Source organism: Hesperophylax consimilis, chromosome 10, assembly GCF_061612785.1.
Source record: "Hesperophylax consimilis isolate HC1 chromosome 10, BYU_Hcon_1.0, whole genome shotgun sequence".
Classification (NCBI taxonomy): domain Eukaryota; kingdom Metazoa; phylum Arthropoda; class Insecta; order Trichoptera; family Limnephilidae; genus Hesperophylax; species Hesperophylax consimilis.
In genome coordinates, this window is record NC_142845.1 from 6,204,266 (window position 1) to 6,230,936 (window position 26,671).

General features: G+C 33.8%; 1 protein-coding gene across 2 annotated transcripts in view; it reads right to left on the minus strand.

Annotated features, from left to right (window-relative positions):
- Liprin-gamma (liprin protein kazrin) overlaps nt 1-26,671 on the minus strand; it is a 659,192-nt gene that overhangs the window by 270,932 nt on the left and 361,589 nt on the right. For both annotated transcript variants that reach the window (XM_089636537.1, XM_089636539.1), the window contains exon 4: nt 9,622-10,017. In XM_089636537.1, the coding sequence (XP_089492663.1) occupies nt 9,622-10,017 (396 nt within the window). The remainder of the gene's footprint in view (nt 1-9,621; nt 10,018-26,671) is intronic.

Genomic DNA, 26,671 nt, shown 5'->3' on the forward strand with positions numbered 1-26,671 from the left:
AATGCAACTTTATATATATACACTTCTTTGTGTTCATGTTTTATTACTTTTTTGTTACTTAAACATTTAAAAACACTCTTGTTATCTCTGTATCGTGAGGAAATCATGTAAAATATAAAATCATGTAAATGCCCATCAGGACGTTTATAGTTAATTCACAAAAAATAAATTATTTAATTTCATGGCAGTAATTACATTTGTTAATCATTATAGCTCTGGCGAAAGACCATCATCATCATTCATAATCTAAACGTAGCGTTGGTTTGAAAGGGTTAGCTCCATTTAATGACACTATATAAAATTTTAAACCTTTGTTCTAACCCTCTAAAAAACCTTAAAATATCCCTCCAAATAGTAAACCCTCAACTGGAATTTCGCTGCCCGATTTTAAAAAACCTTAGCGAAGAGCGCCTTTTGTAGATTTCATTCATTTTTGATTTTAAATTTCATGAAATTTTTTTTTTTTTTTTTTTTTTTTTTTTTTTTTTTTTTTTTTTATTTTTTATTTTTTATATATACAATAATATTATTATTGGGTTTATAAAAACAGTTTATTTTTAAACAAGTTCTGCTGTGTAATTATTATTACGCGTGACAGCTGTTTCGCCCTCTGAAGGCATTATCAAACTGTCTGAAACAGTTTGATAATGCCTTCAGAGGGCGAAACAGCTGTCACGCGTAATAATAATGACACAGCAGAACTTGTTTAAAAATAAACTGTTTTTATAAACCCAATAATAATATTATTGTATATATAAAAAATAAAAAAATAAAATGGAGTTCTACAAATTAAACTTAATAACAATAAATTCATGAAATTTCTTTCAAAATTATAAACAACCTTGTAGAATCTTTCCTCTTGGCCACAATTAAATCTATGCCAATTGCCGTCTAATAAGAAACCCGAAACTTTCCATATTCCTTTACAGAGTAACAACTTAACCTTCTCCAAACCTTTTGCGCGAATGTATCGACTATTTAATTTAGCTATAGCGCCCAGAACTTCGAAATTACTCGAATCTCTTGTTTTCACTTGATCCAAACTTTACTGTCTTGTTATTCTTACATATTACTGTACAAATTTACTGGACAGATGGTATTTATTATCGCACAAGAGTTCCAACTTGCTACCAACCGTATGGAGTTGTGACAGCAAGATATGAGGCTAAGTCCTCCATCACAACACAAGCAACATTTTCAGCTTACTGTGGTGGTAGTAGGAGATTTTCAAATATTGTCAGGTTATTCGTAACCCGGGAATGTTTGTCTTTCTTTCAAAAAAGATTATCAATTATCAATTCTGAGTGGTGGTAGGATAATGAAAGTATCTTCCATTCTGGAATGTACTGTAAATATACTACATTTTATTTTATTTGAATCAATTGTTAAACATCACAAATTAATCAAATAAAATTTACTTGCGTTGCGCACTCCAGGTTTTCAAACCCGCGCCCTCCAATTGCTAGTCGAGAGCCTTTTATCTCTCAAACACGGAGGCCGTACTCTGTTATTTATTTGTAATTGTTTATGGTAACCTTGTTGTTAACTTTAACATAAACTGTCCTGTTTTGTATTATCTTTTAGTTTAATGTTCTTATTGTGTATTGTGCACTGTTGTTGTTACTTATTAAATTTGTTATTTTATCATTCCTTTGTGTGTACAGTACATTTTCTTGTCATGTTAGTTACTATTGTCCTGTGCTATAATAGCACTGTTATTGTTATTCTTTGTTCTCTTGTCATCGCTTTGTATGTACTGTAAATTTTGTTTTATATTACTTGATATGTATTTTGTAAGGTGCACTGTAAATTGAAAATTGAAGACTAAATTATTATTTTTATCTAACTAACTAACTAACCATCACGCCGTTTCCCTGTAGGGGTAGGCAGAGAGGACAGACCACCAAACAACTCGGTATTGGCACACACTTCTTGCCTCATTCACATTCACACACCGTCTCTTACATATTCTTCTATTATTCTGACTCTTGAAATGGCCCGATTCGAGTATCTGATTCACTTGACTGTGCCATGTCTTCCTCGGGCGTCCCCGACTTCTGCTACCATTTGAATTTCCATCATATATCCTCCTTACACTCCTTTCTTTACTCATTCGCTCTTTTTTAATTTTTTTTTGTTTTGAAAAGAAAGAAAAACATTCCCGGGTTACGAATAACCTGATAATATTTGAAAATCTCCTACTTCTACCACAGTAAGCTGAAAATGTTGCTTGTATTGTGATGGAGGACTTAGCCAGCCGGGGAATTGAACACATTACGCCTGGGTGGGACCCAAACGCGATGTCAACTCGGCCACCGACCGGTCAATTATAAACGCAAACGCTCTTAGATGTCTACATAATATCTTCAACAAACAGTCCAACATGATCTTCTGTTCAATTAGCAGTCCATTTAGCGCCAAAGGGCCCAGTTCGACAGATCGTTTCCCGGTTGACATATCGCCCGTTTGTTACGCTATTTGTCTCCTGGGAAGCGAGCACTCAAGTGCTAAGCGTAGAAATGAGCAACCCATGCAACCTACTGTCGGAGCAATCAACGTCACATGTGACAATTCTAGATGGAGACCATAACAAGGCTCTACATCCTAATCGCCGGAATGGCTGAAGGATATCATGGGCCATTGATTACAGACAGGATATGGATGGGGTATTAATACAGGGTGGGGTAAAATTGATGTCAATAATTTTGGATCTCACAGCTAAGCTATGGTCACTTTAGTCAGTGTGTTGAATAAATTTATTATTAAATCCAATAAAATAAATATAAATTCAGAACTATTTGGTTAATCGTATTAATGCATAACCATACATGATCCATAATTAATTCACATCACTGTGTGCCGTAATGTTTGTAAGTCTTAACATTATTATTTCTCTGAAAAGTACAATAAACTTTTTTATGTATTATATCACAAATTTCAATGGAAATTCATTATAAAGTTTAATGGCTAAACCTAAAATAAATGTTTACTAATAAATGTTTAATGGCGATTTTATACAAGACAAACTATTTTCTTTTACAAATAACAAGCTCACTTCGTTGCTCGATGTTATACAGGGTTTTCCAATAAGAGGTGTTATTTTGATATTTTTCCCGTAAAAGATCAATGGTTTCGTTGCTTGTGTGGCACGTAGCGCCGCTTTGTTGAAAGTAAACGTTGTCCAGATCAATACCATCCAATTTCGGCCATGAAAAATCATTAATCATTTCTCGATAGCGCAATCCATTCACCGTAACTGTTGCTCCAGCCTCATTTTCGAAAAAGTAAGGTCCAATGACTCCACCGGGCCATAAACCGCACCAAAAAGTCACACTTTGAGGATAGAGAGGCTTTTCAACAATAACTCTTCGGTTTTCCGAGCCCCAGATGCGACAATTTTGCTTGTTGACGAAGCCACCGAGGTGGAAATGGGCCTCATCACTCAAGATGATTTTTAGATGGAATTCCGGATCATTTTCACGCATTTCAACGACCCAATCAGCAAAGACACGACGTTGTTGATGATCGGCCGCCTTGAGTTCTTGTGTTAACTGAACTTTATAAGCCTTAAGACACAAATTTTTATGCAAAATACGGTGTAATGACGTTTGTGGAATGCCTAATTCCAAAGAACGACGAGGAATGGACAAACTGGGTTTTCTTCAACACTTTCGGCTACAGCAGCAATATTCTCGGCTGTTCTTGAGCAACGTGCACGGGTTTTATTATTCACATCACTAAATTCTCGCAACAGCTCGAATTTTTCCACCAATTTGTATTGCGGTCCGACAAGGTGCTTCACGACGACCCAAAAATGTTCGAGTTTTACGAACCGTCTCTGCCAAATTTTCGCCATTTTTAAAGTGAATTTAAATAATTTCAATGCGTTGTCGAAGCGTGTATTGTTCAATTTTTTATTAATGGCGTAGTTTTTACTTGTCAAATATCAAAAAAATGATAGTTTCAAACGTAACATCTACCGAAATAGCGGGCTATTCAAAATAACATCTCTCATTGGAAAACCCTGTAGTTTTCCATAGGCGTCCTCGACTGGTTTAACTATTCAAACCATTCTCTGAAAACTCCTGGCACTTGTAAGAACAAACTTTGAACTTTCCAGTGAAATCGGTCCGGTGGTTTTTAAGTGCATATGTCACACACACACGAACATTGCCTTTAATTTATATTGATAGTGTAATGTCCTTGATATAAATGTAAGAGCACTCATAGCACCCATACATGGCACTCTTAGTAGTCTATTTGGCTACCAATACATGGCGTTAGGTGTCGAGTATTGTAGAAACCTAACCGGGAGTTCGCGAGAAATCTTTGAGATACAACAGATAGGAAATATTTATCCGATACCTAAAAATTTTCCTTTACCAAAATTACCCCTTTTAGCCCACAATTTCTGTGATTTTATTACATTTATATATACTTGTTTCGATAGTGATAAATCAAAGCCAGAATATACTCATAACTTATGCACGAAATCTCAAATAAATGCGAACGGAGGCAAAATACTTTTGAGATATTTACTCCGCAAATAAAGCGGACTATATACACCTCGAACGGCAAGTTCAGGAATCATAAAAATTGAACAGATTTTTCTTTCTCCAATTTCTAGACCCACGCAACCACTGGAAGTTTCGAAAAATCCAACTGCGGTAATAAAAGACGTTATCTTGCATCGTTAATTTAAAAAAAAAAATTTCAACAAAGTCTTGTAAAATATTCAAAGTCGTGATAACTTGAAACATAAACTCCTTTACTCAATGTTTGGTGTGTTTCAGTGAAATGAAATTAAATCTGAATCTAAAAACTAACTAACACTCACGCCGTTTGTAGGCAGAGAAGACGGACCGCCAAACAACTTGGTCTTGGCAAACACTCCTTGCCTCATTCACATTCATACATTATTCCGACTCTTCACATGGCCCGACTCAAGTATCTGATTCACTTGATCGCGTCATGTCTTCCTCGGGCGTCCCCGACTTCTGCTACTATTCACATTTGCGTCATATATTCTCATTACATTCCTTTCTTCGCTCATTCGCTCTAGATTTCAGAGTGGAAGATACTACCAGTATCGCCCTGGTGTAAGACCACCATTCAGAATTGAAACGTTGCTCCAAATGGCTTTAGCCGTGTTTAGTGACTAGATCTGAATAGCCAGGTAATTCCCCACCTTCCTCTTTCCCTTCCCCACTTACCTTCAGCCTCACAACATCCCCCAATCGGGGATGCCATAGTCTCACTGGCTCCAGACGGGAGCAGTTGGGACTCTTGTGAGGTATTCACAATAAAAAAATAAAAAAAAGATGCCCAAACCATCTAAGCGTCCCTTTCTTAATCTTACTCATTACGCTTACATAAATTTTGGTCTATAATACCATATTATTTATATATAAGTTAAAATAGTAAAATGTTACCAGATTATATGTTAAAAAGTGTTAGTATTAATAGTGCAGTTCATGGCTTTCCTACGAGAAATTGCGATTAACGATTTTAGGCTTCCTAAGACAAATTTATCGGCCACACAAAACAATATTTATTATAAAGGTTTCAAAATGTACAACGAACTCCCTTTAAATGTTAAGGAATCCAAAAGTCTTTTCGAGGAAGCAGTTTTTCGTGGGTTATGTCGCATTATTGTGAAGTCTAAATATTAGTACGTAGGTAATGGAATATTTTATACTAGTTTTAGAATAGATCTACGCTAGATAATTCAAAAAAATGTTTATAACTAAATAAGATATACTTTAAAAAATCCGTGGTAATAAGTAAAGATTTTCGCTATTTCCATGGTTTAAACATGTGCTGTAAATAAAACTATAAAACTGTAATTGTAGTGTAGGGTAAGTATGGTACTTTATATTATCTCCATATACAGTTAGTAGATCATTGTAAAAGTGTATTATTAACATTAACAAGTTACTTGCAAACCGTCCGTGTAAATAAACAGAATTTTTGAGTAAATGTAATTTTTACACCGAAAATGGTTTCTAATGTATCTCCCATATATTGAATACTCTTTTTCTCCTTTTCTGATTTTCTTTTTTCTTTGTTGCATTTTTTTCTTTCCTTCTTGCATTGTATTTATTATGAGTACATCATTTATGTTAAGAAATTGAGCGCGTTATTATTTCATTTATTTTTATTTAACACCTACAGACTTTTATACTGTTTCTAATGTTTTAAATGCAATTGCTAGCATTTTTCCTACTTATTTTTATTTTTATATACAACTTTTCTCCATGCATATGATAAGTTTTCATGGGGTACCATCTCAATAAGAACTAAAGTATATATGTGTGTAATATTTTATATCTAGATTATTTTATGTATTTTTGTTAAGCCCTGATTTGTTTACAAAATATATAATGATACCCGGCCAAGAATAGATAGCGAGTCGGGTAGTGCACATGATTTGTAAATAACCATTGATGTCAATAAACGACCGGGTTACCAGCTATAAAAAAATTATACATATATATTTGTACTACGCCCTTGATGTGATTTTGCACAAAAACGGCGCTTTATAAATTATACAAATATTATTATTATTGGGTTGAAAATTGATAAAGTCACCCCATTTTACGGTACGTTAAATGAAGCGTCGGAACGAAACAGACTGCCTGATTAAGTGCTTTTATTGAATACGTTGCACTCCTCATAGCACTCGCAATATATTCGAGTCGGATCAGACGAAACTTTGCATAGGGGCTTATCACGGGGGGCGGGCCACTTCTCCAACCTTCCCGACGGTTTGTGGCTGATTCAGTATGCAGAGAGGGTCCCGGGGCCCACCTGCGCTGACGACTTACGTGACAAATCCATTACGGGTTTCAGGAGGCCAGCGGGGTTCGGCTAATGGCCAAATGGCTCGCGGACCTAATGGGGCCACTGCGGATTTTAATCGCTGCTCGTTTGAATTCATTTTGCGTTGTTTATTAGGGATATTGTGTGATAATTACGTTAAATACTCCCAGTTCGTTTTTATTATGTACTTAAAATACGATGCAGATTACTAAAGAGAGTAATAATAACTCATATAATTTTTTAAGGATGTCAGGATTTGAACCTGCGTCATCTGGATTCGTAGAGGAGGATCTTAAGACGAACAATACCCTAAAATAAAGTCAGAATCTTAACGATGTAAGTGAAGAAGTTATGCACACAAATATGCGACGCGCGCCCGTGTGTATTGGACACACTTAAGGTTCAACTTGCCCTAGCAAATCTCTACAATAAAGTTGGAAACTCAACAATGTGAAGAAGTCGTGTCAAAAAATTGAAGCGTGCGGCCCGGCGTAATGTACCGACCCACGGTCGAATTTGCCCTAACAGGCCTAGAAAATCGATCTTTTCGTGGGGTTTATATAAATTATTTCTGATGAACGTATTACTAAATTCGCAAATATTTCGAGATGGATCTCCCGGGAAGTTACAAATTCATCGCTGATAAAAATAAAATCTGGTGCTTGATAATTTAATAGTTGCAAAAAGGTTTTATAAAATTTTTCTAAGCGCTTTACATAAAATATTTTAATGGTAAGGTAATGTTTTTATTAATCTTTAATATAAATATCTTACATCAACAAGGATCCCTCTAGAAACATTTGCGAATTTAGTAATACGTTCATCAAAAATAAATAAAACAATTTTTCTATGACTGATAGGTATCGGTCTAAAAATGTAAATTATATACGTATTTGTTAAAAGCATTTACTTTGTGGATAGTCACAATTTACAATAAAAAACACAAAAAATTGTTTTTTTTTTATTGTAAGTGACGAATTCGTTGGAATTAAATTAAATGTGAGCCTCGGACAATCCCCCGTTATTTAAGTCTTGTATCGCCTTAACCGATCAGCCAAAGAGGTCGTCAATAATTCAAATTGGGTTCTCATTGGCTCGCAAAACCTGGTCCGCCATCAATAGGTTAAGGTGCTCCCATAGCCGCTGTGCCCTCATGATGCACAGATGGAGTCGGCGAGAAGTGAATGTGGTGCGTTGCAGACCACTGAACATGTGGTCAACGAATGCCCGCTCCATTCATTCCCCGGCGGGATTGATGAGGTTCACATGGCGACGCCTGAGGCCCTAGAATGGCTCGCAGACCTAGATGTCCCCCTCTGACACCCCCACCATACGAAAGAAGATTCAAATACAATATGTTGCTAATTATAATTACAGTTCATTTAAGACACATTACCGCCATTATCTATTAAGCATGCAAACTAGCCGTTTTTCAATCTCTTCTTTACGTAAACCCTTATTTATGTTCTATTTGCTGTCCGCCAAAATATTGTTTGCTAAGGAAATACTCTTTTTTGATACCTTACATTTGGGACGTAGACCAATGAAATGTATAACAGACCACATGTTAGAAATATTTTATTATTTATTTTGACCAAAATTCAAAGATATGTTTTTGGAAATTTCTCAGATTCGACGTATCAAATTCATGTATGAAATTCAAAGGAAAAAAAATCACACTACAAAAATACTAACACATCTAAAGGACAAAAATATTAAAACATTACAAGGACAATAATACTAACACATTCCAAGGACAAAGATAATAACACTTTTCAAGGACAAAAACCGAGTATTCTGAAGCTTGAGGTGGCCAATAGTCTCTAAACATGGGAAACTTAAAGATTTTATCAAATTATTATAATCGATAGGTCATATTCAATCCTTTGCCAGTTCCTCCATCATTGCACAAGTAACATATCCGGTTATATTTGAGTTGTGACAGTTCAAATTTACCATGTTTTTCGTAACCCGGATATACAACCAAAATTTGCATTCTGTGAACGCCAAAACCTTGAAAAATCTATGGACCTGGGCTTTAAAATGGATCATATCGAATTTAAATGAAACATGACTTGAAAAAAATTATTTAGTATGAGATTATCGTAAAATTCTAAATGTCTCGAAGAATGTGAAAGGGTGGAAGCGAGATGACTGAACATCAATAATAATTGAACCACCTCTGGGCTGGAGCCCCAAAATACTTGATTCTGTGCAAACGAGGGTGGTCCGTCTGATTGACAATCCATTGTTAAAATACTGACTGCCATATCTAATGCACAGATGCAATATAGGCAAGCTGAGTCTGTTCTACATATATTTCAATGAATTCTGCTCTATGGATCTAGCACAAAACTCGACGGACACGAGTGGGAACATCCGTTCACAGTAGATGTTGGCTTCGTGAGAACGGGTCGTTTATTCGATTCGTTTTTTGGTAAGTTGTTCCGTTTGTGGAACGAGCTACGGGCATTTATTTTTCCTCCTTCATATAATCCGGGTCTCCTTAAGACCCGCATTAATGAATCTTATCCTACAGCCCTACCTTACAACACTGCCCAACCGGGTATACTCGTAGTTCCCCTGTCTTTGCACTGTACAGACACTATACAGAGTGGTTGCCCTAATGGAAGTGATTCAGAATCACGCCGAGGAGAGGTGAAAGAGGATTGAGGACTGGCGAGGAATAGAGAGGCACTACAGCTAGTGGGGGGAATTTGTAGATGAGGTTTAATCCCGTTTGGGAATGTAGCTCCTATCTGAAACGCATTTTTTCGGTAATTACATAAAATCACTTACCTATAACCGCTTCTCTCGCCATCCTCAGCTCCGTTTCCAGCGTCCGGATCCTTGCTTCCCCCTCCTCAACGCTGGCCGGTGGGTCCTCGCCCTTAGCAGCCAACAACGCCGTGCCGGCTTCTCCGCGCTCCGCGCCCGCGACCACGAGCCGACGGAGACGGGCTACTTCGCCGCGCAGCCGCTCGTTCTCGTGCCGGAGGCGGCGGGGCGCGTCGGTCAGCATGCGCGGGGAGGCGGGCGCGGACGAGTCAGCGGCCAGGGCGGACAGGGACGGGGCGGCCAGGCGCGGGGAAGCGGGCGCAGAGCCGCCTGGCGGAAGGGACGCCACCACTGGATGTATGCTTTCAGGAGTGGTGCGGTTCTCGCGGCCGGAGCCCGAGCGCCCTGAAGTATCGTCTGAAAAAAAACACACATTTAGTTTAAAACCGCTTGAACTTTTTTGTTCACTCGTCATTTTGCTACAACATCTAGTTAATCCAAGTACAAAATAATTTAAAATAAAATAAATACTATTGGTAAACTCAAGCTGTTCGCTACGTTTGGTGAGAGGGATGAATAGATACGTCACTCCTGGAGACACTGAACCCAGATTCCTACCCATTCTTCATACATTTTACAATTCCCAGAACTTTACATCCTTCCTTTTCTTAGGATCACCAAAGATGACAAAGGGACTCACTCAAGGGACATCCTGTTAAAATTTATTAAAAAAAATAACAGTGTTTGTGTTCAATGCCAATTTGAAAGAAAACTGATTATTACGTGATATTTACGTGAAACTTTTCGTTTCCTTGTAGCCAGGCAAACGGTGAAATCGAAAAACAATATCGTATTTGAGAATGTTTGATCAATTTCAAACGAAAAAGTAATTTCTTCAGTAAGAAAAATATGTCAAATTGGTAGCTTGTAGAATTTTCCTGTCTAACAGCTGGGTTTGTATGAAATATACTTAATTACATAGAGAGTAAAGCAAACATCAGTCATGGATATAAAATCAGATACTTTCCTCATCATCCAATGGAAAGATAACTAACAACATTTTTACCAATCCAAACCATCACGCTATTTTATTTATTTATTGTTTAGGAACATTTACAGACTATTAACATGAAAAAAAATCATCTGATAAGCGCTGCAAAAAACGTATTGTCAACAGTCCACTTAAAAATGTATTGCATTGCACCATATATATTGATTATTCTTTTTAGACCGGACTCTTGACGTAATATTTCCCCAACATCTTCCATTATCTTGCATATCGTAATATTCTTTAGTCATGTTTGCATGAATCGCCTAGAATATTTCAAATTAGATAAACCAAATGAACGTCGTGACAAAAATGAGAATAAAGAAAATACTTTCAAATTATAAACCGCCAAATAGAAACATCCGTCATCGCCACAATCAAAATCAAGTCAAATCAAAATAACTAACTTAACCTTCTACCAACCTCTAGGACGAATGTGACGAATAACAAGCTCTGTAGTGGCGAGATTCAGAATTTCTAAATTTATCGAATCTTTTGGTTTTCACTTCACTTGGCCAAAACTTAATTTTCTCTTGTTATTTTGTTGCTATTGTTTTAAACATTCATTGTTTTATTTTCAGATATTGTTGTACTCACAGACATAGGAATTAATAGACGAGAAGATAATGGCGAGGGGTAAAATCAACTGTTGAAGAACGAAGGGAGTGAAGCTGACTGTGATTCGTCAATAAATCAATCTGACAGTAAATGGGCGGCATCTCGCATTATAATATCACCATTTACTTCTTAAAAGTAAAATCTACTTTTGAATGAATAGACATTTTTACATGGGAGCGCAAATTACTCGCCACGTTATGAACAAATTTGCGAAGTCCAAATACGGCAAAAAAATTCGGTTCTATTTTCAGAGTCGAATATTTCGTTTAAGTATTTAGTTAAGACACTTTTATAAATGTTCATAATTTACTTCCCAGCAACCAACCAGCTTTGTGTTTCGCGTCCAGACGTTTCTCGATGTGATAGATGAAACAACACAAAACTGCGCTATATAAATGTTATGTTATTATTATTATAGTAACAACTGATTCATATTATACGATGTGAATATGCTTAAAATAAAGTAAAATAATGCTTATATATGGAATGTAATACGACAATTGGGTTTATTCTCTTTTTCACATCTATTTTTACAAGTTTTCATAGTACAAGTCATTTCGTAAAATGAACCGATGATGCCTCGACCATAGTTCGCACAAGAATGATGACGTCACGTTTTTAAATTTCACTTGAGGCCATACGCGAGCACAGCCGGCTCCAATGGAACCGGTATGGGGAGTGGGGATAATACGCTTTTAATCACTTAGGGCAGGTCTACTAATATTCATATGTCTATGGTTGTACTCCTTTATTAGACGATTGCTATGTATTCTTTGTTATTTATTTATATTACGTTACATTATGGTAACACTCTGTGTTAATTGTAAGTCGGGAATCCCAGGTACAAATATTTTTCTACGATGCCTTGATTTTCGGGTTTATGGTCACAATGGAGTTTTAGGAGTCAGTTACGTTTTGGGAATTTCGTCACTAGGAATTAGTAAAAATTCCGCAGACGTGCTATATTTGCAAAAAATAGTCACAATTGTGGTAGATTTCCCTGAATTACTTGAATAAATTCTATTAGGAGTGACCATCAACCAAATCAGGAAAAAAAACACACATTAAGCATCCCTCAATGCAACACTAACTCAAAACAAAACACACACATTCTCCTCATTTTTACATGCATTTCTAACATTTCATATGTAAACTCGACGTATTTAACACAGCACCTCGCATCTTCAAACCTAAAATAAATAAATGTCATTCACACAGTACTCGTACATATTACTCTACACATACTAGATTTATCAGTGCAAACCTATTAATGGTTCAATAATAATTATTGTACATATTTAACCGTACATTATCATATATTGTAACTGTTGTTACCTTAATAAAATGGTATAAAATATTTAAATATGTTTTTATTACGCTTACACTTATCCAACAATAAAATCGAATTTATTTATTTAACCACACACGAGACTCGCGAGATGTGATTTATACAGCATTCACTCTACTTTTGCACTTTTTCTGCTAGTTCCATGCCATGGATATAATATATACACAATGCAATAAGCACAACTCGCCTCGTTTTCTTTGAAAACTTATTACTAGCAACTAGAAACTACTGAATTCAATCACACATTAATTGAATTACCTGCATTTAATAAGATATCTTGTCCCTTCACGTTTTGAATTTCGTAAATAAATTAATAAGTGAATAACACAGTACATTATTTGATATTTGGTTCTAAAGGTAATCATTCAAACGAATGTGAAATACACTTAAGAAATAGCCCGGTAATGAATAGCTAAGTAAATCCCTAAAGCTCCGTTTACAATTTAACGTGACTAATGTTTTCTATTAGCATATTATCAAGATGGGAGAAAGCATTTATTTGTGAACAATGCTGGTCTTTACGTGGATTGGTGTGCACAGAGATTAAACAACAGCTTAATTCAGTAAGTGTTAAGGCGACATAAGACTCTAATAACGGGGGTTTGCTCGAAGCTCACCTTTTTATTATTTTTTAAAAACGTATTACTAAAATCGCAAAGGTTTTAGAGGGATCTTTACGGATGGAATATATTTATATTAAAGATTGATAAAAACAGGATCTTACTATAAAAATATTTTATGTAAAACGGTTAGAAAATTTTATAAAACGTTTTTCAACTATAAAATTAGTGGTTCAAAGAAAATTTACTTTTATAGGCGATGAATTAGTAACTTCCTAAGGGATCCATCTAGAAATAATTGAGATTTTAGTAATACGTTCATCAGAAATAATTAAAATAAACCCCACGAAAAAATCAATTTTCATGAATATTTTTTTTACGTGACTTCTTATTATATCGTTAACCCTTCAGTACTTTCATCACTTTTGTTCAGTTTTCAATGTTTTCTGTATATTTCAAATTCGCTTTATACAACTTTTTTCTTAATTTTCCGTAAAAAAATACTGTTTTAGAAACTAGATAAAATTATCTATCATTTAAAATAAATGTTAGTATTTCCAAATAACAAAATTTTAATATCAAACGTGAAAAATGTTGGCAAAAACACAAACCACATTTTTACTTAATTTTTTACTCCAATCGTAGAAAAACTCGATATCTTTGAAAAAATTTTCCTTTTGTTTGGGGAATTTGTAAGAAAACTGTTACTTCACTTTTAGCTCGTTCATATAATAAAAAATTAGAAATTGATTTTAAAATTAAACTGATTGTCACGATAGCGACGCGAAATATGAATTCTTGATGTCTATTTTTACGATGTTATTAATGGATTTGATTTATACTGAACAGAATTATTATTTCTCTATTGAATGTCAAAAAAATATGTATTTCAGCATGATAGAAAAAAAGATAAAAATTCATTTATAAAATATGGACGCCCTGGAAACGCTGGAGGGAAAATTCCCACTTAATTTTAGAAATGTGATAAGCCAATTTCAACCGCAGGTCTGTCCAATACACCAAGGCCGCTTTTCGCATATTCTTGTGCACGGCTGCTTCACTTAGGTCGTTAAGAGTCTGGCTATATTTTAGGGTATTGTCTCGCCTTAATATAGCGTGCTATTAGGATTTATGATAATCTCATTAAAAAAGGCAATTTTTAGGGCTTAAGTGAATGGTCTCGCGTTGATGGTGTGGGGATATGAAAAGTCAAATTAATATTAATTTGTATACACATATAAAGTATAATTAAGTCACAGTGTAAATTCGTTAACAAGTATACAAAACAAAGCTATTTTTACTATAATACATCCATTTTTATTAATAGTTGTATATATTTTGTTGTTTGACTGAGAACTGAACCTTCCTCCACAGGGACTGATTACCTGAGCCAAATACCGATTGGGTAGGACAGACATTTATTTCGTATATTAACTTTGGTAATATCATCCAATTTCGGAGGAATGCGTATATGTCCACGTTGGTATGCGTGGTTGCAACCAAAAGTTAAAATAATGCATTGTCATTGAAAACGGGTCTATATGCCGAATTTCAGCTTAATCGGATGTCGGGTAGTGGGTAAATTTCAACTTACAAGATTTGCATTGATTCATTACCGAAAACAAAATCGAAATTCAAATAGATGAAAAATTCTCCACTTTGATGTACGAATAATTATACAATTTACGACTCGTCTGCACAAGAACTACTACCGCCGCCCTGGCAACCATTCATTAAATAACAAACACCTCTGCCATAGGTCACCCCAAGTGGTTTGCTACGTTTGGTGACTTAGCATGGGTTCCCAAGTTTATAGGGTTAAATTTGTCTAGGTCACCGCGTGGCAGGCCGAATCGGGAGATACTGGTTGAGGTAGACATTTTTTGATCACTCCAGCTGGACTCTCTAGACCACAGGTTTTTCAACTTATTTCGACCACCATCAATTTGAGATTTTAAAAAAAATCTAAGGACGCCAATATTTTTAACTTACCCTTTTACATTACCATCTGTTGCGTATCTTAATAACAATTTTTACAAATATATTTTTAAACGTGCATTATTATATGGATGTGACCCATATCCTACTTCCGAGATGAAAGAATATTTCAATCAGAGGAAATAAAAGTCACACCTAATCATATTTAGAAGGCTTTGAATACAAATATTTATTTTTTTAAATATCTTTATTTTTCCAATTTTTATATTAAGTACATACAATATTATAAAAATCAATAAGAATAATGGGCGCTAAGGCGAAGCCTGTGCTTGTGTAGTATAGTTAAATACATTATATTATTGTACCTAGAAAGAAACAAACTGTGGGCATATAAAACAAAAACAAGATTACAATTTGTCTAAGCGGTTTGTATAAAAAGTGTTTAAAATAGTGTATAGCCTCTAAGAAAAAGACTTTTATTTACTTTGTGTTCCTTTGCGAACTGTCAAAACGTGAAAATTTTTGTGTTATTCACGAGTTTTGTTAAAAGCTTCATAACTCACGTTTTGGGAAACGTAGCCTCATTCTAAAAAATGTTTTGTAAAGATTATGAAATTCACTATCGTATTATTTTGTTATACGTAAATATTTGCGTTTCTAAATATACATTTTCTGAAAACGTCAAAAATATGTAAAAATCGCTGACCATTATTTCAAAGCTGTGAAAAATGTACTTTTTTCTGAGTATCATAAAGAAATAACACTTTATATATTGAAGAAATATAATTAAAAACTATTAGTCACTTCAAAATATTAACCGTTCAAACTAAAATATTTTTAATAAATTATTTAGAAACGCAATAAATTATGAACGAACAAGATGACAGATCCAATCGACTTAGATAATGCACCTCTACATTCCATAGATATTCTTGAATACAGACGCGTAGCGTTATTCATTATCAATACTCTGTTTTTTAAATCATGGCAATCCGTATACTAGTGATGGAAATAAATCGATTTTTGTAAAATCTCGCGCGTTTACGTGAAAAGACGTTCTAATGTCTTGACCGCTATTATCATATTTACGTCTTTTGACGTTCTAATGTTCTGAGTGGAGTGAAGTTATAAGTGTTTAGTGTAAAGTATGGTGAATAATTTATGAGAAACATAAAGTATTACAAATTAAATAAAAAAAGTTTTAACTGCTGTATTGAAAAACTATAATTTTAACTCTTTTAAATATTGAGGAAATTTAGTTATCACTTGGATATTTTTCGGTAAAAGATTGATAAAAGTGCGAAGTCCAATAAAACTGCAGTGTGTTTGCATTTGTTTTGTGTTCGTTTAGGAAGCATAAAATACATTACTATTTCTAATTTTGATTCTGTTTTCATTTATTTTGAATTTATTTTTGGTTAAAGGTATATTTCATAGTTTGCAAAATAAACAATTTACGGAGACACAATAGTTTAGATTCTATATATTACTTATCTGTTGAAAATGTTATTTTCCGATTATACATAACTTAGATGGTATAATTTAGAGTTATTTGTAAAGGTTTTATATGTGCATGAAGCGCGCCACCCCATCCTATTATTCCATATATGAGTGAAGATTGCACCAAAGAAAATAAACAATTTATAGTTTTTCAATATTGAGCACTTATTTTAGTCTGTAAAATTGGTATGTAAGATGTCTTAATTTACGGACGGTATTATTAATTTGTGATTGCCAATTTAATTTTGTATCAATAATAATACCCAAATATTTGATCTTTTCAACTTTTCCAAGTTCAAAGCAAGATGAGCATATTTCTGAAAATAGTTAGCATTATGTATTCTAATTTTAAGGTTATTGGGGTGTTTGTTTTTACTATTTTTATAAAAGGTTAGGTAAATGTTTTACTATAGTTTAAGAAAAGTCTATTACTTTTTAGCCATTATGAGACTTATGTAATACATTTTGTTGCCTTCAAAAAAGTTTCAGGCCAGGATTTTCCATTCACTATTATTGCTGTACATAAAATAAAATTTTACCAAGGATCATAACATCACATAAATCGTTTATATATATTAGAAATAAAATTGGGCCAAGCACAGTTCCCTGTGGTCTTCCATATTTTATTCCTGTTTTAGTACTATAAAAATTCCCTATTTTCGTTTTTTGTTTTATGTCTTTGAGATAGCTAGTAAGAATTTTTTGTGTGTCATTTATGAAACCTACTTGATTATTTTTTTATATAGTAGATTGTGATTTACCGTATCAAAAGCATTTCTTAAGTCTAGAAATATGGCAAAACTTTTTTATTTTGATCAACAGATGATGTGTATAATTTTTTATTCAGATCGAATATAGCATCTTCAGTGCTTACTTTTCTTCTGAAGCCATATTGATTTTGGGACAGAATTTTTTTTTGTTTTTCTCTAATTCATTATTCTATTTTTTGAGATTAAGGATATAGGTCTGTAGTTGTCTAGTATGTGCGTTTCTTTCGATTTATGAATTATGATGGAGATTTTTAATGGTTTGGGAAAATGTTCATATTGTTCATATGAAAATATGAATCTGATAAACTTGTAACCAATCTCATGTGAGTAACCGAATTCGTACTGAGAAAGTTAGAACTTGTACGATAATCATGTCAATTCAAGCAGGGTTTAAAAATCGCGTTGTTTAACAAAAAACAAGTTTATCAGTTAACAAGTTTGTTAGAACTCGATTGCCACAAACACGGCATGAACTGAAGGTTAATAGTCCGATACATTTTTCCATACAAACTTTGAGGAACCAACGAGGGTGATAGAAAAGATTTAATTCCATTGTAGTGTTTTACATAATTTAATTTAATAGCCAGTTTTGTTATAAAAAATGTTTTGTAGTAAGGAAGTAAAACAAACTATTATTATTTAATTCAGCTAAAGTCAGATATTTATGGATAGAATTGCCGTCGCCTGCAGATTTCCTTAACGCCCCCTTTGAACCTTCTACTGCCTCCCTGAAAGCTTCCAGCGCCCCCAAAGGAGCGTTATTGCCCACTTTGAGAACGTCTGCTCTAGACCCATCGCCTTGCTCCACAGTGGTCACTCCTTGAACAGATTCCAGTTTCTTATTTACACCCCTTATCATACCCTTCCTTCCCAGGACTTCCTCTCCTTCATTTTTTTAAAAAGACCCTCCACATAGCATCTCCAAAGATGACACCGGCTATGGGGGGAGTATTTTCCTCGGGACCTTAATGTAATGTAAAAAAATGAAATGTAAAATGACACATCCTATCTACACAAGGAAGTAACGTTACTAATAAAAGTGACTTTTCTAGCAAATTAGCATAGAAAAAGGTCTAAGGTTCTCAGGTGTTTTGAATATTGAAATTGTTTGCAGTTTGCTTATGTCTACGTTTGATCATCACAACATGTAATATTGACAACGTGTGTTTTTCTTTACATTAGAAAGCCCATAAACCTTAAAAAAACGGAAATTATGAAGTCTAAAATATAGATAAACGGTCTCAATCAGCGTTATATGCTACTTAAACACATAAAACGCTTCCATGAATATCGTATCTCCTCGGTTCGATCAGCGTGACGATAGTAAACTTTTCATGTCGATAAAAAACGTTATCTGTATTAAAATCAAACGTCTTCCTACGCATCTGTTTCGATTAGTACATACGAGTATAATATGAAAATAAAATATTTTCTTCGTGGATTGTGTTATTTCGTTTGTATTGGTAAGTTATAATAAGTAGCAAGTTATAAATATATCGACTAACAAACCCCAATTGGCAGAATCGGTTTCCGATGCAAATAACAAGAGCGTAATAAATTTACCCCTGTGCGTGGTAGTTTTCAATACTAGCAACGTATATATATTCCCTTGATTGCCCAGGGGTGGTTTATTTTTCTATTAGGGTCTAAAGGGGTCTAATAAGCATTATTTCGGCAAATAATTAACTCGTTACTGCGGAATTTCTACTTTCTCAGTCTCCAGACGGAATGGCTGAAACTTAATATTATGTTTGTCGTTCAGAGTTATTGATGGTAATTTATGAGTTATTTTGTGTTTGAAACTCTGTAGGAGACTCTTTTTTACTACTGCATATTTTAGCATTTTATAAAGGAAATTTTCTCTCAACCAAGTGCTACATTAAAGCGGAGGCTGTAAAAGAAACTCAGATAGGAGTAAACAACCTAGTTTTACGAGCAATTTAAATGAGAAAGATCACAAAATGAATTCATCCAAAACAAAACTTGAAGGTCTCTCTTTAATTACGATTTAAGAGTAAAAATACGCTGTTTAGCAATTTTTCCTTTGCAAGTTTGAATATAATTTAATAAGAAAAGAAATTAAGGAAAAGTAATATTTCGCTTTGGTCGTTAATCTAATTTACACGACTCATTGATCAGAGAGAAATCCAATAAAAACAAGGCTGCCAATACAAATACAAACGTGTTTTTAAGACAAGAGAAATTGAAAAAATAAAGCCTTGAAAGCTTCGACGTTTTATATTCTATGTACAAGACAATTTGGTAACAGCTCTTCACGTCGTTAAACATTTGGAAAGCAATTTGATTTTAATAAGAAGGGCAAATACTGAAAGGATAATTTAATTAAAGTAGAATCTTTAACAAACAACCCACTTAATCTGAGTTTGTGATTGAATTATATTTTATTACGTTCAAATATAAGTAATGCCTACGACCAAAAATATCACTATAATCTCTTTTGAATTATTTACGATTGCCCACGATCATTTTTTCACCTTTTCGATTTAATATAGTTTTTAAAACCAGTGTCATCGAGGGTCAAACTTAAGTCGATTTTGAAGAGAAGCATCGTTATTAATAGACATTCTTCTGATTTATTGGTTACAAAGTTTTCAAGGTGAAAATCTAAAGGGGCAAGCGGCAAAATTAGGAAAGCAAGGCAGTCGTGGAATAGTATCTAAACTAAGTTCTTCAAAACCCACTTTCGTAATGTTTCCCTCGTAAATGGTACAAAGCATCGCACACAAAAAATCATTACGGCCTCAAGTGATGTAACTCTTCGGTTTTACTCAAAACAAAAAGACACTTTGGAAACGTTAGTTTTTATAATTCACAATCTTATTTCTTAATAATTAACACATTTTTTATTAGTAGGAAATCTTTAAGACTCTTTCAATAAAATGACATTCATATGAAATTGAAAAATTCAAGCCATGAAATCCGAAAAAGCTATGAAGTTTCGAAAACAATTTTCAGCCCATTATTTTCCAAGAACTCGATAAGTTTCGATAAATTTCGGACAATAACTTATTTGAACTGAATGAATTCATAATGGGGGATTTAAAAATATCAATTTATAATTTCAGAGACATTCCTTAATAAACATCATTATACTAAACACGGACGTTCGCTCTTAAGTGGAATCTTTCCGATAAAACGGGGTCTCTTAAAGGTGTATAAAAGCCTTCATTTAAATATCAGTAATAGGGTCTGTAAGAGGGACTTCCTGTCTAATGGTAGTTTTACTGCTTCGAGAAAGTGGGTTAAAGTCTTCTGGCCATCCCCATGTCTCAAGGAGAACTAAAAACTCCTGCGAATAAAAATAAATGGGCTGTTGGCTACGATGAAAGTTTGTTTTAAGTTTTATGTGTGTTTAAGGAATCTGGAGCCGGTGGTTGTAAGTAGCGCGTAGTCAAAATACTAGGAAGATGGAAACGTCGTTATAATAGACGCTTTACGTAGGTACGTTAGAGCAAATTTCTAGTAATTCATGTATCAATTGTACCTTGATAAGAAAACTTTATTTGTCCATGTTTTTTCACAAATATACCTAATAATATTTTAAATAATTACATTGTGAAATATCAAAAAATAATCAAATTTAATTTGAACCCGTAACTTCCGGATAACTATTCTGAAGCCTTGACCGCGGAGGCCGCCATTGTTTGAAGTTGATTCAAGTTAAGATAGTTGCCAGATGTAAAAAATACGTGACATATTCACTGCTAGTTACTATCACTACAGAATTTCATTGTATCACATTCTAACTCATATTCACGACTGTTAAATTGATTGTACCTAATATTGTAATATTACTTGCGTGGCAACTTTTCCTTATCCCTCTCCTCCCCTTTCCTGTTCCAACCCAAGTCTATTTAAGTATAGTTATATTCACATTTATTTTATTGCTGTTTATTGTAGGCATATTATAGGTTTATTGTTTGTTGAATTTACATTCGTATTATTATTTTTATTATTTGCTGCTTTATTCTGTTTTTTTCTATTTTTATTAAATATTCTAGTTTACAGGTTAGTTTTATGTTTCTGAATATCTATCTGTGAACATTAATAATTGGTCTGTTTTTTTGTTATCCTCTTATGTATATTGTATTACTTAGACTGTTTATGGTCCTCAAATAAATAAATAAATATTAAATGCATCTCAGAAATACAGCATATTATTCAGAAGTTTCACTTTGGACTGCTAAACATTCCCTTGCCTTTCTTTGTCCAGTGCAATTTATCTTTATCGCGGATCCCTAAAACAATACACAAAACTGCATGCTTTGTTCTAGAAAAATTAATTCCTATTTAAAACAAGCAAAGCATTGAAATGAAGTGCCAAGCAGTATGGCAGCGTATTACAAAACACAGCCTCGGATGTACGCCAGACTTTTCGATTCAATAAACTTTAAGGGGAAAAGGGAGTTTTCAATAATGGTCCTGTCGGAAGCCTGCGTCTGCTTTTCCACTGCACAACTTGACGAGGAGTCGCTTGCAGAGGTGATGAGAAGATATGAGCCAACTTCCTGTAGAGAGGCGGAGATTTATCTATGGTTTTCAGCATGAAGAAAAAACTCAAGAACTAACTAACCATCACGTTTCATACCGAAGGGGTAGGCAGAGAGAACAGACCACTTACACAGAGAAAACCTGAGCTTAGATATTCTTCAAGTGTTGATTATTAGCTGACTAACACCCGGCGTTACTCGACTTTTCTCTACTTTCTACAAATATAATATACATGTATTATACACGGTGTCCGGAAACTCGTAGTACAAGCGGGAAACTGGAGAGTCTACACCACATGGGGAACCCAAATAAACATAAAGTTTTTTGATTTGAGCATTTTCACAAAAAAAAAAAAAAAACAAAAAAAAATATTTTTCGGCTATTTTAGGGTTAAAGTTTTTTCTGGTGTTTAGGGTTGAGCAACAGATGTTTTAACCCTGCAGAGCAGAAATATTTTATGATTACACCGGATTAAATGAAGGGTGATTTCAAAATAATGCTTCAAATCCGAGTTTCTTCATTTGTTTTACTTTCAAATAGTTTTAATTAGTTGGGTACTTTGATCTTCAGTAATAATTTATAAGAATTTGATTAAAAAAAAAAAATCAATTTCTAACTCGATTTACTCGATAACGAAAGCTCAAATCAAAAAAAAATATACTACAAAATCGACTCCAAATGTGATGTAGATTCACCAGTTTCAGGCTTGTACTACGAGTTTCCGGACACCCTGTATATTAACCTTCCGAAAAAAAATCTTTAAACCTACCTATCTCCATTGCGTAGTTTAAAAGAACTAAGCGCACAAACAGACAGACGCGAATACTGACTTTGTTTTATACTATTTAGAGATAACAACATTGTAATTATATTGAAGATAAAAAAACACGGAAAATAATTATGAATAATGTTAATTTTTATTGTGCTGTTTAATTTGGCGTTATTAAGATGTAACGATAAAAATGATGTAACTTTGATGATACATTGAACTTTTTACCTCGATTTATTTCTGAGCGTTACCGGTTTCAGCCATTCATCTTCAAACTGTCTCCAAAGATTTATAGGTTGAAACCGGTAACGGTCAGAAATTAAAAAAAAAAAATTGAAAAAAAAATTCAAATTGTGTCTATATGTCATTGTAATGGAAGTTCACCACGAATTATCAAAAGTGTAATAAGTATTAAAAAATAGAAATATTCTGTACCTTTTGTTTTTATCCAGATCTGATCAATATGTTTGATTATTGGAATCTTCTGTGTGGATTGTATCAATAATGTAGGCAAGTGATTATAGAGTTTAGTAGTACGTAAAATGTCTTTGTCAATGGGTTATATATTTTAATGGGATACTAAGCGTGTAGTGTGTTGAAGATATGGTAATTAATGTTAAAAAATAATTATAGTCGCCTGAAATATCAATACAAATTGAAATCTCCCGAGTAAAAATAACGGGAATTGAACTCGTACCTTCTGTTGACCGATCAGGTGCTCAGAACCACTGAGCTATGTCGGCTTATTTCCAACCCGCCAAATAATTCAATATGTACTAGTACCTCAATCAACAATTACTGCTTATTATATTTTTTTTACCTGTAAACAACCAACTCTATTTTTGAAGGAAAGTCTTTGTTAGTTCTAAATTTCCCACTAGATACATATTATATATTTGTTGATGAAATATTTTGACTTGCTAAATATTATTATTTTATAATGATAAACTAATGTTTATAAGACAAGGTTTTATGCATAGCATAAATGATAACAAATAATTATAAGCAATAATTATTCGCCTGAAATATTAATACAAATTGAAAATATCTTTCTATTGATATTTCAGGCGACTAATTATTGCTTATTCTTTATGCTATGCATAAAACCTTGTTTTATAAATATTAGTTTATCATTAAAAAAAATAGTAATTAATGTTGTAATTATGAAGCTAACGTGCAACGCCTTGAACACATCATTATCAGTACAGATATGTAATTTATAATAGATCGTGATTAGACGTTTATTTGAATATCCTTAACTAACCTTCCTCTTAGATAGTGAATTTACTGGTGGCTTCTACGAAAAACCCTCTCAATCCCTTCCAAGGAGTAATAAATAGCCTATCCCAGCTATCTTTAATTTACAAACATTTCAATCGTCTTTGAATGTAGGTGATCTCGATTGGTTTTGATCTAAGACTTAAAAATAAATAAATTATTACCTACAAGAATCTTGGAAATATTTTGTTTTTTTATACTCGTTTTTGGCCTTTCCATTAAGGCCTATATACAGTTTACTATACAGTCTTTATCAAAACTTCAGCAGCTGAGCCCGTAGACTAGATATAATTAAAAATAAATTTGTATATTATGAGTTATTAAATTCAATTACAGGGCTCGTTTCAAATAGTTTAGTAAATTTATTTATTTAAAAAAATCTAAATTCGTTTTAACATACGCTTCAATAACTGATGGAAATGATATCGCAAAGCCCAACAGTTATCGCAAGAAGATATGCACAAGTTTTGCAATATATACAGGTAGTGAGCAATTTCTAAGAGGTATATTGACATTGCTATTAACTGCAAAATCAAAGGCTAGAGGTGAATTTATCACATATAACAGAGCACTAATTTTAATGGATTTTTTCCTGTGTTTTCCGCATCCGTACGGTTATAATATCGGATGGTTTATTTTGTGCTATTTACATAGATTGTGCATGTGCACAACTAACTGGGAAACACATTCAACTGAACTATTCGTAGTTAACCAACTTCAGGCTGCATTTGAACGGGGCAAAACCAACTTAGTGTAACGTAACAGATATCATGGTTGCATATAAGACTTCGGCTGTATTTATGGGTGATGGATCAAACTTAGGTAAATTACACTTAAACAAGTTTTCAACACTCAATTACAATATTGTTAAAATGATATTGATTTACAGTTTTCGCAGCACACTGCAAGCCTAACGAGATGATCATTAACATTAAAAGACAGTGTAATATATTATTTTTCACAATCATATGTTATGAAAGCAACATTCATTGAAGGACGGGATGTTTCAGAGAATTGAACAATTATTCGAATTCGAAAGTTAATTTTCAAGTTCTGTGAGAGATTTTTTCAAGTTCTGTTAGGTATTATTTCAGTTCTATCAAGCAACTAGCCTATAGTGATATAATAACAGATCTTGAATAGAACTTTCACAGAAACCGAAAATGAACGTTGAAATTTGCAACCCATTCTATGTATCTGCGTCTCCTCTATAGTTTTTCTTTAACCTTACTTTTTTAACTCTAGGCCAAATTATATGTGGGTGCTCGGAGAAAACGAGTAGTGCTATTTTTTTAAGAATCTCATCAAAATTTTGGTAATCCGGTTTATAACGAGATTGCAGGCCTTTAACGAATAAAATAAGCTTTCAAATTCATAACTTACGTAATTATAAATTTTAAAATGTCGATGTTCCCTTCTTTGGCAAAACGACATAGAAATAGAGTTTTCAGCAGCGAACACTCGAGAGACCTTAAAAATAAGAGTTTCGTTGATTTGCCAATAAATTTCTTGAACCATTATTGGATCCCTGCCATAGGTCACCCCGAGTGGTTCGCTAAGTTTCGTGACTTAGTAGGGGTGCCCGGGTTCGTGGGGTGAGATTTGTCGGATGCATTTGCTACCCCACAGCGTGGTGGGTTGGATCGGGAGAGACTGGCTGAGATAGAACTTTTGACCCCTATAGCCGGACTATTTATCGACAAATCGCCTTGCACCGCAGTGGGAGGGTTGGATTCATATGACTGTCACTCCTGGATACATTAACCCACGAATTTCCACCCACCCCTCATACTTTTTCCTACCCAGAACTTCCCTCCTTCATAAAAAGACCCCCCACACAGCATCCTCAAAGATGACTAAGGGTAATTTAAATTTTGTTTTTTATAAAAAACACAATTTCGAAAAAGGTAAAGAATTTATTATTTCACACATCAATGACGCGGTAAAATTGCAGAAAATCTTTAAAAATATCTCAAAGAAGACACTAATATTTAATAAAAAAATATATCACAAAGGAATTTTGTACAGAATATCGTGATCATCGTTAGGTATTACATAAAATAATATAAACCCTGTATAAAGAACGCATGTTTGCATTCTACTATTATCTTATCTGAAATTCAGCAACACAAACTGAGAGCGAAATTGAAGCATTTGAGTATTTCAAAATACCAAAAATGCTCATAGTAGTTTCCTGGGATTGAAAAATAAAGAATTGGAAAAAAAATCATAATTTCTATTTGAAAATAAGAGCGGGTGAGCACCCTCTGCAAGGAATATAAATAAAGGTAATTGACACGTGAAAGGAAGCTGCGCTAGGAGGTTCTCTTTAAATATATTACCTTCGAGAGCTGCAGTAAACACGGTGCAATGATCGAAAAGCTTTTCTAGATGTGTTGCATTGAAGTAAAAATTTAAAAATATTTTAATATATATATTTTTTAGAAAATCAATAAGAAATATTATTATACCTTTTGGAAATCACAGCTTTTAAAGGGGTATGTTGTGATTAGTTTTGTAAAGATAAACATTGAAATTATATAAAATATCAATTATTTATACAATATTTCTGGAAATTGAAAGCCGAGATCTCCCTTTAATCGGGCAACAGTTGACAATGTTTTGGCTTAAGTAAATTCTTTAATAGTAACAGGAAATTCTTCCCCTAAATCTAAGTCGCTTGTCTTGACTGTTAGCTTTGTGATTTATCTCTGTTGTGTTGAAATCAAC